General features: G+C 45.9%; 2 protein-coding genes across 2 annotated transcripts; both read right to left on the bottom strand.

Moving 5' to 3' along the window:
• Positions 1 to 51: 51 nt before the first annotated feature.
• Positions 52 to 1,600, bottom strand: ZNHIT3 (zinc finger HIT-type containing 3). Its single transcript, XM_075518241.1, has 5 exons — positions 1,459 to 1,600; positions 1,134 to 1,165; positions 965 to 1,057; positions 809 to 889; positions 52 to 520 (listed from the first exon to the last, which is right to left on the bottom strand). The coding sequence occupies exons 1-5, from the start codon at positions 1,536 to 1,538 to the stop codon at positions 330 to 332; spliced, it is 477 nt and encodes a 158-aa protein (XP_075374356.1). The 5' UTR covers positions 1,539 to 1,600; the 3' UTR covers positions 52 to 329.
• Positions 1,601 to 3,612: 2,012 nt separating this feature from the next.
• Positions 3,613 to 4,581, bottom strand: LOC142417330 (lysophosphatidic acid receptor 1-B-like). Its single transcript, XM_075517903.1, has one exon. It carries the CDS (start codon positions 4,579 to 4,581, stop codon positions 3,613 to 3,615), a length of 969 nt encoding a protein of 322 aa, XP_075374018.1.
• Positions 4,582 to 12,942: the final 8,361 nt, after the last annotated feature.

Consider the following 12,942-nt stretch of genomic DNA (forward strand, 5'->3'; position numbering starts at 1 on the left):
TTTGTGGATTAAAACAAATGCAAATATATTTAATATAATTGTTATTGGGAAGCAACGTTTCCCATGGTTGACAGTATTTCTGTACCAACAGAAAGCAAGTCCACAGAACATCAAGTTTAATTCCTAGTATCTAGAAATCATTCCAACATGACTATGTCACTGCTTATCAACTCTAAATTGAAAATTAGAGCACTGACATCCATAAGCAAAGTGTGACCAAACCTTGAGGAACCACACAGAACGGCGCACCACAGTAGCATGGGGTGCTGTCGAATCTCTTCTGTCAGAGGGAAAAAATCTCAAGGAAAGAAAAACGTTCCCAAAGTAGCTCACTCAGGAAGAATGTTCTCCTTCTCTGGAGGTTCAATGATTCTCAAACAGCAGTCTGCAAACTCAACAAATAACGGCTCCTGCATGTACTTTTTCATGAGGGAGCTTTTATCTTCTGCTTGATCGACTGTCAGCAGTAGCTGCCTGAGATGTGGATTCAGAAGCAAGCCTCTCAGTTCTTCTGATTCCCCTTTTAAAAAAAAAAAAAAAGAAAAGAAAAAGATAAACAGTACTAATCTCAAACAATTGCAAATGTGGTTGAGACCACCCTTATTTTGCAAATAAACTTTCAAAGAGACATGGCAAGAGGCCAGGTATCTGACATTTAAGTCTTTAACGCCTTGCAATGAAGTGCACGACTGGGATAAACTGCAGCGCTCCATGAAGAATTCGTGGCAATCATCAGCATCTCTGCTTGCTTTGCCACAGGCCCGCCACCACCTGCACACCCGGTTGTCTTCTGACTTCTCAAGATTACCTAAAAGCTTGAGTTTCTGCAGCGGGACGCGGTCCTGCTCGTCATCTTCTGTCAGGATGTCCTCCACCGACCAGGGGCCGTCTGCGGGCGAGGGCGGCAGAGCTGCAGGGGAGCCGGGGACACCCCGCGCCCTCGCAGCCCGCCCGGGCCACCTACCTGCCTGCTGCCCGCCGTGGTTCGGCCCGCCGGGGAAGGCCTGTCCGCCCGCCGACCTCTCTTGCTCCCGCTTCGGCTCCGGCGTGCATCGCTCTGCGGGAGAAGACGGCGTTAGCAGCGCTGCGGACCGCCCGGCCCCCTCCCCGGCCCCGGCCCGCCGGTCACTCACCCTTGTGGGTCCTGCAGCACGGCACGGAGCAGCTGCGGGGCGAGAGCCGCCGGTCGAGGCGCCGATAAGGGCGAGGGGCGGCCCCTCACCGACGGGCCGCCGCTCCCCTCACCCCTCACCGACGGGCCGCCGCTCCCCTCACCCCTCACCGACCGGCCGCCGCTCCCCTCACCCCTCACCGACCGGCCGCCGCTCCCCTCACCGGGCGGGCAAGGCCGCGCCGCCCCCCACCCCCCGCCGCTGCCGCCCCCAGTTCCCCGCCGCCCCCGCCCCGTGCCCGCCGCCCGCTGCCCCCCGGCCCGGCCCGGCCCGGCCCGGCCCTCACTAGGCGGCGGCGCAGCGCGGGCAGCGGTACTTGGCCGCTCCGGCCGCCCCGCAGACGCCGCAGGGCCGCGGTACCCGCATGGCGCCCGCCACTGCCCCAGTTCCGGCCAACGGAGCGCCGAGCGCCTCCACCCAGGCTCGCTAGTCCATCGCCGAGCGGCGGGCGGGGCCCAGCGCGGGCAGTGCGCAACCCTGCCCGCCCAGGGCCCGAGGTTATTCTTTTTATATATATATATATATGCGTGTGTGTATATGTATATATATATATACCCCCTCTTAAGGGGATTCTGGCTGGATTCCAGCTGTCACCTTGCTTTTGAAATGGCAATCACCGCGATAGACAGTGATGCATTAAATATTCTGGTCGTTACGTATCCCCTTGCCAATGTCAATATGGAGATGAATAGAAATTATTAGCACAAATATCGCATAACAAAACCACCCCCAGGCTGATCTTTACCATCTGCCCTGTGGTAGGTTTTGGTTGAATCTCCTGTTATTAAGTTTAGGTTGAAATACATTCAGTAGGAGACGGACGTTCAGTTTCTAGCCAAACACTTCCTGAGGCTGGTGGTGGGAATTTAACAGAACACACACACAGAGAACAGTAGTGTTCAGAAGAAAAAAATGGAGCCAGATTTATCTTGCCTGAGTTACATTATCCATTTAAATAATTCATTTTAGTTATGTATCATTTAGTGCCATCCATTTCCTTAAATGTCTGAATTTTAATTCAGAAAAAAGAAATTCTCCCAGTTCCTCAACGTAAAGCAGCGCAGAAGAGGGGTTTTATAGCCATAAGCATCAAACACTGAGTATCGGCTTTGTTAATCTAACAGCACTTGCCCATTTCTTACACAGTGGGCAATCCCATTTCTTACAGCAACGTGCTCTTTTCTCATACCTGCTCAGGAACGGATCAATGGGATTTTGTTCTTGGTTCACTCAAACCTTTTGAAATGCTGAAACAAGGACCGCAAAGCAAACAAAGTGGAAAGAGACCCCTGAAAACTCCAACCTGTACTGGAAGGGCTGATCGTGGTTGGACCATGAGAACATTACCCCGGCATGGATTATCGCATTGGTGTAGATCCACTGAGCAGGGTTTGAGCATGCTTTGAAAACAGAAAGACGAGCTCATGTCACCAGGATCTGTTCAATCAAGGCTTCTAGACTGGTAACTGTGCAAGAGAGAAGAAATTTAAGCACTGAGATTCTTCTCGACAACATCCCTGTATAACTAAGAATAAGCATTCATCTCTACTAGGATCTGACAGATCAACTATTCAGCGGCCGATTTCTTTTTTGGAGAGGGAGGGGGTAAGACATCTTCCTTTTACAAAATACTTGGTCTCAACATTTTTATTTTGTTTCGTTTTGTACAGACAACTCAACTGCAGTTCTGATACTGAAGAATTCAAGTGAGGTTTTCTCCCAGAACAGTGCAAATTTCAAAAGCCACGGACTGAAGCGTGCCTCTGTTTATAAGCAGAAATATGAAAAGTGTAGTCACAAACGTCTCACAAAACCATGCCAGCCAGCTACATAGTGCCATTCGAATTACAACAGTAAAACAGTGCTGAGTGCCCCCATTGATAAAGAGATTCATCAAATATTCAAAGATACGATTTGTCTGACTGTAAATGAGAAAGTAAAATTACATTTCCCCCCCACTGCTGAAAACCCGCTAGCCATTTAACTGCCTTCAAAAACACAAAAGCAACACAAAAGGGATGTGAATCCCGGCGGCAAAGCGAGCACAGCAGCAGCCGATCTCCAAACGCGAAGTCAGCACGGCTAATGGAGTTATTTTTACGGCCCGGCAGAGCAGCTCCCCCGCTTCCCTGCGAGGCCGGGCCGGCCGCCAGCCCGCCGCACCGAGGGAACCCGCAACGCCGCGCCCCGCTCGCTCGCCGCCGAAGGCTGTGAAAGCTGCCGGGAGAAGCCCCGGGGCTCCAGGCCCCCGCCCTGCCTGCACAGCCAGCCCCCGCCCGCGCAGGTTTCCGCGCCCCGCGCAGGTTTCCGCGCCCCGGAGCTGTCCCCTCGCTGGGTGCTGAACCGCCCGGGGCGCGGGAGAGGGAGTCCGGCGTTGCTCCCTCTGACTACACCGGCTAGGTCAGGCAGGCCGGCAGTCCCGCGGCCAGGGCAGTCCCGGCTAGATGTTCTCAACGGTGCAGGCTCGGACACGGTTGGCGGAGAGGCATTTCAGAGCCTTGAGTTTAGCCCCCAGAGTTTTGGCTTTCAGGGTATATATTACGGGGTTTCCCAAACAGTTCATGGTTATCAGCATAGCCGTGCAGTTTCGAAAGATGTAGACGCCTGGGTAGAGATCAATGTGGCACTGATGGTTAGTTGCATCGAATATGACTCCTGCGAAAAAAGGAGCGTAGGAGATTAACGCCAGGAGCCAAATAAAAATACTGGTTCTGGCAACCTGGATTTCAGCTGATTTGTAGGTGCCAGTAGCTTGTCCGCATGCTTTCATTCTCAGCTTTCTTTTCCTCAGGATGATAATGATTCTAAGGTAAGTGAAGAGAGGTACAATAAAAGCCACCACAACGTTGGGAATGGCGATGAAGATGAGGTAGTTGACGCAAAACGGACTGTAGAGGACAGAGAGATTTTTTTCCATACGCAAGCAGTTCCACCCCATCAATGGCAAGGAGCCCAAAAAGAAAGCAAGGACCCAGTTAATGAAAACTGCAGCTATGGAATGGTTTCTAGCAACCCTGAATCTTGTCCTCATGCTTTCAGCCACAGCCAGATAGCGTTCAATCGCAATGCTTACCAAGTTATAGATGGTGGATAAAATAGACATAGTGTATAAGGCATAAGGTGCAAGCATATCCTTGGATCCAAAGATTGTAATGTCAGGATTGGTGATGAACAGCATTGAAATCCAAAAGCCGGAAAAGCTGGTGAAGAGATCAGAAAAAGCCAAATTGCAGAAGAGTACAGAGATAGGCTTGTGCAGATCCTTTGTCGCCATTCTGGTGAAGATGACGGTGCAGTTGAAGATCACAGATGCTATGTTAATGGTCAGTTGAGGGATGCCCAGTGCAAGTACTAACGAATGACTCCAGATTTTAGTGTGGTTAGCAGAGCAGTTTGTGTATCCATTCATGGTGGAAAATCCTACTTTCAACTGTTTAACGAGGTCTGCTTTACTCATCCCATATTCCCTAAGAGATCACACTCCATGACTGTTACTGCCACCTTGTTCTCCAGGCGAAGAATGAATCCTGACACACAGCTTCTCTTGCCACATCATCCTCGTGACAGTGGATTAAACTTTAACCACTCGTGTTTTTAAATATTTGGGTTACCAACTCAGGGCATAGCCAATTACCTTTAAGTTGCTAGGAGACCCAAAAGTGGAAAACATATTTACTACTATACAGATGATCTGCTTAAAGCAACCTTTATCAAGAGCAAAATCTGGCCAGTTTTTGTGAAGGTGAACGATCACATCAGTAGTTTAAAAGTCTTTAAGGATATTTTAAAATTGAATGAAAGGATATTTTAAAATGGAATGAATGTGAATTCAGCTTTGGTTCACAAACAAATTAGATGGATAAAGGATTAGAGAGTCAGAAAATGGAGAGCAGTAATTTTTTGGTTTTGGAGGGGGGAGTATGTGACTGATGGAACTCAGAGAAGAACGTCACTGTTGTGTCACTAACCTGGACCCCAGTTCAGTGAGGATGTAAGTCCTAATTTCAGATCGACTCTAGTGACATCACAAAACTTCTAAAGTGCTCAAGATTGAGCAAGACACAACAGAACCTAGTTGTTCCCTGCCTCTCGCTTACAATTACAAATTGATGCAGCCAACAGTGGCTGTTTTTCTAAGCACAGTTAGATCATATCTACAGAACAAACCCCAAACTTGTAAGCAAAACCATACGATGAACCGCAGCACTTCAAAGGGCATCCAAAAAGATAAGAATCTTTGTCTCCACAGATGCTCTTGTGCTTGGGCCCCCTGAAATATCTCTGTACTGAGTACTGGAGTACTCAGAAGTTGTCAGAATACACCTGAAATTGTATGGCCTTTCTTTCTCTTGTGTAAATCTGAGGTACTGATGCTTTACAAGCTAAAAAAAAAAAGAGATGTGTTTAATGAGTTGTTGAATTAATAATTTTCAAACAAGGAAATGCAGGAGAGTGGCTTAACCTTTTAGTAGATTAATTGTATTGGAGATTTAAGATGCCTAAGCGGTTCTGAAAATGCCATTTTTTTCCACCTTAATTCTCGGATGAGAATGTAGCTAGAAAATGACAGACATCTATACTCATACCTTTGTTAGGGGATATTTTGTGTTTGCTTATTTAAAGTTAATGTGTAACTTGTACATTAATAAAACAACAGGATATCGTTATATCTTTTCTTTCTCTGTCTTTTTAAAGGTAAATGATTTTTGGGAACTAGATTTAAAATACTTGAGACTCGGGGCAAAAAGCTCTTTGGACATACATTCAAGGCTATCAGACAGCAGAGGGCACTGCTGGAACAAACAATACAGTGTACAGTGGGGAATATGGGGATTTTGGACAGCGGAGCAGTTGTGTGAGCAGTCCATCAGTATATCAGTATGAACAGCACCATGGATATTTTCTCTACGCAGAAGTGGCTGCTTTTGTTTGCTAATGCTGAGTGTGGGTCGCCTCCGTGTCACCCCACGTTTTAGTCAAAATGCCCCATACAAGGAGAAATCTCCAATGTGCACTGGCTGCTGCCTGGCGTCTATCTGCAACTGAGCAGCTTTCCTTTAGCAAAATTATCCAGGTAAAGCCATGTTACTTACAAAGTTATTCTGATATAATTTATATTTTACTGTTATCCTAACAAAGGATTAATTTGCATTAGTAATAATTTTATACCATGATATTGCAAAGCAGCTCAGCTAAGTTTATGGGCTTTCCACATTCAGTGCTGACTTCTAATCATTCTAGCAGCGATTCCAGCTCTGGAACTGTAAATCTGTGAACGATACGATAGCTCTGCCAGAATTTACAACGTAAGAAATTTGTGCTAAACTGTTGAGCTTAAAAAGGAAAATTCTGTAGCTTCTTTTTTCTATTAAAGTTGAAGTGTATGAAAGCGTATTCACGTTAGTGCGCAATTAGTAGTACACAAATATTATATACTAGAAATACTTTTTGCAAATAAGTAATAGGTATTTCAGATGGCCACGAGGAAGCGCAAAGAATGACTATATGGAAATAAGGGCTGAGAATTGATTGATCAAGTCTGCTGATGTATGAATAACCTACAAAATATTCTTCTCACAGTGTCGCAGATAAACCATTCTTTGTGCATCCTGTAATCCACCTCATACAGACGTGTCAACCACACCTTCGGTGCCAGGCTGCTCCTAAACAAGGGCTCTACTATTTCTGTCACCTTGTCGGTGCCAGCACCACAAGTCAGCAAGTCCTTTTAATAAGAGCAAGTATGTCAGCAGGTAACGTACAGCACACGTCACCATCGGTCAGGAGCGGCAGAGGACACCAGACCAAGCCACATGCACTCCCGATCTCTTCTGGTTGTGTTTTCCATGGCTCTGTGAACTGAGGGAGAGGCTGAGGGCTGTGATGAACAGCAAGCTATCCACAAAGTAAAACATCTTTAAAAATATCCTAGTTACTAAGGAGAGTATAGCCGTGAACTTGGACTCCAAAGTGCCCTAGATATTCCTGAAAATGCTACTTGAAATTTCTCTAATTTGAAAATTCCGTGCTCAAGCATGAAACGCTAAACAATATGAGATCAGAATGTAATTAAAAATAATATCAAGTAGTATAAATAGCTCTTCACAAAAGCTTTGTAATCTTATTTCCCTAATATAATTGCATAAAAATTAGCATAATGTTGCTAGATTAAAGGAGACAATATTATTGTGGAAACTGCTTTTTTAGTGGGCTTCAATATACGGAAACCCCCAGATTTGTATATTCCAACCCTCTGTAATACAGTTTGAGCTCTCAAAAACAGATGAAAAGTAGTTTGAATTGAAAACACTGTGTGAGACAGAGGGCTACTATGTAGCCAAATCTCTACATGTAACAATCTCAATTCAAGGGTATTCTTGAATATTCTCCCATATTCTGGGAACTTTGCAATCTTTCTTGTGCTTATGCTCACAACATACCTGCGAGGAAAGAGTGTTATCTACTTTTTACAAGTTGGAAAAGAATAATCACATTATTTGCTTAAGATCACACAGAAGTCCGGTACGGAGGGAACTGAATCTAATCTCCTGTATCTCAGGCTAACACTTTAAAACCTGGCTGTAACTTGCTGTTGGCAAGCCTTTGATTGATATTTATCTAAATTTCACCTTCTACAACACTTTTTAGTTCTATAATTGTTTTTATATTTCTTTATCTGAATGTCCAAATTGCTATTGTTTTTATATTTGTCATGTGTAAGAAATGGCATTATTTTGTATAGAATCTCAAAGTTCAATAATAATTATCTGGCGATCATGCCTGTGGAGAAGACAATAATCACTGAGCATGTTGACGAGACTGAGAAAGAGACATGAGACGCATCGGGCCGGATTTTTAATGACCATTCATTTCAAGCGGCTGTTGTGGAAAATCTAACTTCACACAACTGAGCTTGCAGTTTCAGAAATGCCCATAACCTGCAGCTCTCTGACTTCAACAGGAATCACAAGTGCTCAGCAGCTCTCAGAACAACAGACCCCGGCTGTGACACGCCAAAGTTGATTTCAAAACAGGAAATTCAGTTCAGGAGCTGAGAGTCTTAGTTCTGTGCAGTAACCCTTGGACAACATACACTTTTACCTTAGCGTGATGCAACAGCAATTCTCTATGTCCTCCATGCTGACAATACACAAGAAACCTGAGTTATGCCTGAAGCTACAGGAGAAAAAGCTGCATCCATGTGATGAAAATAAGAACTCCCTAGCACAATTAAGCTACAGAAGATTTGGTGTTACTTTCAAAGTCTTGTACATACATTATATGCACAAGAAAAACAAGGCACTGAAAGGATAAGGGATTGTACTCTTCTGGTTTCTTTCCTGTCACATTCTCCCCGAACTCACGTCCAATTCCTACTCCCAGTCTTGAAACACCAGACCTTGTTTGTTGTGAAAGGCAATGGTTCAGCTTTCTCCTCAGTTGCCCCTGCACTCCAACTATACACTTTACCAAGCTGCAGACAACACACAACCTGAGCCAAAAAATGGCAAGTGACGTGCAGCTTGGCTAAGTATTGAGGAAGATTAATTCCTGCTTGCCATGACCTTCAGCAAAGCCTTGAGTCAAGAATATCCATCTGCTCAGTCTTTCAATGGGCATCATGAGGCCTACAAATAAGGAACATTCAGGAAAGGGAGTAATACAAATAAGGAGCCTATTTATCCAATTTATGTTTTAATTTATGCAGATTAAAGTCTTCCTCTTTGGAGAGGAAGACACAAATGGGATGTATGATCTCCTTCCAAGATTTTTCTGAGATGTTTTCAAAACAGAGAGCTCTCCGCTCCTCCACCCACTCTCTTTGAGGATTTTTTGCCTCACTGGTTTTGAGCTATCTGACGTCCCAGCTATGCTTTCATGGCCCTCACCAGGAACATAAAGCGAAGACAATCATCAGGCTTGAATGTCTCCAACTGCTGTTTAGCATTACGTTAGCTACACGCCACAAAATAATGGCAAGGACAGCTTGTTGCAAGAACACCCCTACAAACCAGGCCTTCTCCCCGTCTATGCAGAGCCTGAACATTTCCCTGAGACGCCAGAACTGTTATTTCCACCTTTGAGGAACTTGTACTATGCTGTCTAAAGGGAGACAAACATTGATAAATACCTGAAACCAAGGTTGTATGGTAAACGAAGCCTTCTACCGGTAATTTATATGTGAAGAAGCCAGAATGCATCTTGTCCCCTTAGATATGAAATGGGCCACGTAAAGGGCATCTTCCTTCTGAACTAGACAACTACAGAAGCGCAGTGAGGACTCTTGTTACAAGAAAGCAATGGGCAGAAATGTGTGTGCTTCAGAGCCAGGCAAAGCAACTAGACAGGCTGTAAACACACAGGGCTAAATATACAGCTTAGAGGCGCACATCCTTCAGAATACGTCTTTATAATTCTAGGGAATGTTGAGTTGCTAGTGTTTCATCACTCACCAAATGAAGACTATTACAGAATCACAGAATCCTATAGGTTGGAAAAGACCTTTAAGATCATCGAGTCCAACCATAAACCTAACACTATCAAGACCACCACTACACCATGTCCCTAAGCACCTCATCCAAACGTCTTTTAAACGCTTCCAGGGATGGCGACTCAACCCCTTCCCTGGGCAGCCTGTTCCAATGCTTGACAACCCTTTCAGTGAAGAAAAATTTCCTAATATCCAGTCTAAACCTCCCCTGGCACAACTTGAGGCCATTTCCTCTCGTCCTATCACTTGTTACCTGGGAGAAGAGACCGACCCCACCTCTCTACAGCCTCCTTTCAGGTAGTTGTAGAGAGCGATGAGGTCTCCCCTCAGCCTCCTTTTCTCCAGGCTGAACAACCCCAGGTCCCTCAGCCGCTCCCCATCAGCCTTGTGCTCCAGACCCTTCCCCAGCTCCGTTGCCCTTCTCTGGACACGCTCCAGCCCCTCAATGTCTCTCTTGGAGTGAGGGGCCCAACACTGAACACAGGATTCGAGGTGCAGCCTCACCAGTGCTGAGTACAGAGGCACGATCACTGCCCCAGTCCTGCTGGCCACGCTATTTTTGATACAAGCCAGGATGCCATTGGCTTTCTTGGCCACCTGGGCACACTGCTGGCTCATATTCAGGCGGCTGTCAACCAACACCCCCAGGTTCTTCTCTGCCAGGCAGCTTTCCAGCCACTCTTCCCCAAGCCTGCAGCGTTGCGTGGGGCTGCTGTGGCCCAAGTGCAGGACCTGGCACTGAGTGTTGTTGAACCCCATACGATTGACCTCGGCCCATCGATCCAGCCTGTCCAGGTCCCTCTGCAGAGCCTTCCTACCCTCCAGCAGATCAACACTCCCGCACAACTTGGTGTCATCTGCAAACTGACTGAGGGTGCACTCGATCCCTTCGTCCAGATCATTGATAAAGATGTTAAACAGGACTGGCCCCAACACAGAGCCCTGGGGGACGTTTTTCATCCTATTTATCCTAGCGAATAGTGGACTATTCATCCACTTTACATAAATACTGGGAAAAGGAGAGAAGTTCAGCTTTACTAATGATGACATCACATAATACAGGGTCTAATCCTCAGGTACAGCCTAAAATAGATAGTAAGCAGTTAATGCACCAGCGCTGAGCAGAAGGCCAAATAAAGAGCCATTGCAAATGCTTCTAACTGTTCCATGGAAATGACCTTGTATTAGAATAAGGTTCCCGATAGAGCAGACTCAGGGAGAATTGTAGCCAGCCCACGTTTTCACATGAAAGATGAAGACTTGATGTTTGTGATTCACCAACAGCTACAAAATTCCAGATTTCCTGTTCAGTGGTGAGGGAACTCTAATGAAAAAAATGACAACACGCAACTAAATGAAGAGCACTTAGTGTGTTCTCTCACTCTGAAGGGTAGGTTTCCCAATCACCCAGTCACTAATCATGATATTCATCTGTGTTTTAAGTTTCTTGGAAGTGCTTCCCTGTCCCACTGCAGGGACAATTCCTCCCAGGTCAGCTCATCTATGAACAGGATTTGGACTTAAGTCAGTCTCACCCTCACAAGCCTTAGATTTTCCTTCTAAGAGCAACAACTCAGGCTCCCAGCACAAAAGCTGTGCCACCACCTTCACTTTGACTGGGACTCCTATGCATTTGTACCATGGAGTCAGAGCCAGACTGCTCTCATCCCCTCCTGCCTGCGCTGCTGGGACATGGGGGGACTGCAGCCATTCAGCTGGAACGTTAGGAACAGCTCTGGACTTCCTCCCTTCAGCACATGGTAGGATCATTTGGCTCAGACACATGCAAGCTTCATTAGCCGTCACGTCAACCCCTCCGAACTTCCCGTGAAGTCCTTTTGGTAGCAGCAGACTAATGTCAGATCTCACGCATTTTAGAAACCAGGCTGGGGGGAACATTAAAATCTTTGCTGCGGTGGCTCTCAAGGCCACAACTAAGTGCAGTTTTCACCGTTTTTGATATTCCCTCCTGTTCTTGCCTATCCTGTAGCTATGGATACAACTGCAATCACTATGCCAGAAGAAACCAGCCTTGAGTTCAGTGACCTGCAGTAGACTCCTTGTCTCTTACCTTCTCTGACTGAGATCCTCATATGCATTTAGGTTCAATGTCCAAAGGCCTTTATGTAAAACCCACCTACAGTTCAAAAATATTCCTAGGTGCAAAGATGCCATTGAGAACTGATAACCAAGCACCTGTCAGCTAAGTTTCTTTAGACCAAAAAATGGAGATCACATGATGTCTGCCCTGCTTTTTTAGATTACAGACTTTATAAGGAAAGGGAATGTCTTTCCCTGAGTCTGCCTTCACTTTCTAGCACAACTAAAGACTCAGTTAGCATCACTGCAGTGCTGTTTGTTACTACTTTAATAATGGCAGTCTGGAAGGTTGACAAAAAAGGGCTGGGGGGGGGAACAAAACCAAATCCAAGAATCCTGAATTTCAAAATCAAAATTTCTAACCCTCAGATTTTCCAGTCCTAAACAGAGGGTTTCTAGCAGGCTCTTAGCTTTCAGAGAACCAAACACAAATAGAGAGGAAAAAAAAAAAAGATTACTCAAAGAGCTTTGGTTCAGCTCCCCCACTGAAGACCGCCCCCAGAAAAGAAAAAGAGAAAAGCTCAAGAGTAAAATGCCTTGTAGATGCCCTTGAAGGCTGACACCACCTGACACCGCCACGTTCACGCCCCCGTTTCTCTCTACGTGCTCAGCACGCACCTTGCTTAGATAGCTCCACCGAGACTGCCAAACTAGGAAGTTAAAAAATGCAACAAATTCCCTTATTGTTCTTGTCACTGCAATAACTATTTATCTTAGCACCATGTGCTAGGCAAATCATCATCTGTTCGTGCTTTAATCTACCTAATCCAGGATGGAAAAACACTACCCAGCAAATCTTCATTGTTGGAATGTTATTTATAGCTATCCTTTTTATGAATAAAAGACCTGCTCATAAGTCAGCTGTCAGAGTTCCCATTGTTATTACGGGTCCTGATCCTGTGCAACCCTACTACTAGCAGCAGAATGGCCATACCCTTCACCTGGGAGCCCACAGCTGTTGGTAAAGGCAAGAAGCATTTCCTTGGCTCCTTTTTTTAATTCAGCCCTTGCTGGATGACTAGGCTTGCTCAGTGCAGCCGGCAGAATGCCACTTCACTCTGTCCACCCCTTTATGGAGGAGCACTGGGTCAAGCATCCTGCTCTTCTTCTTGCACCCAGCCCAGCATGTGGGTTGCATCCCTGTTGCATTTGGGGAAGGGAAAGAAGAAGTTGCGCTCC

The sequence above is a fragment of the Mycteria americana genome, chromosome 15 (genome assembly GCF_035582795.1).
Source record: "Mycteria americana isolate JAX WOST 10 ecotype Jacksonville Zoo and Gardens chromosome 15, USCA_MyAme_1.0, whole genome shotgun sequence".
In the NCBI taxonomy this organism is placed as follows: Eukaryota; Metazoa; Chordata; class Aves; order Ciconiiformes; family Ciconiidae; genus Mycteria; species Mycteria americana.

Excerpts from the sequence above, each read along its gene's own strand:
- LOC142417330 (XM_075517903.1), bottom strand. The coding sequence starts at position 4,581 with ATGAATGGATACACAAACTGCTCTGCTAACCACACTAAAATCTGGAGT.
- ZNHIT3 (XM_075518241.1), bottom strand. The coding sequence starts at position 1,538 with ATGCGGGTACCGCGGCCCTGCGGCGTCTGCGGGGCGGCCGGAGCGGCC. Across the intron at positions 1,058-1,133 it reads GTGCTGCAGGACCCACAAGG|AGCGATGCACGCCGGAGCCG; the intron begins GTGAGTGACCGG and ends CTTCTCCCGCAG. Across the intron at positions 521-808 it reads GCAGAAACTCAAGCTTTTAG|GGGAATCAGAAGAACTGAGA; the intron begins GTAATCTTGAGA and ends TTTTTTTAAAAG.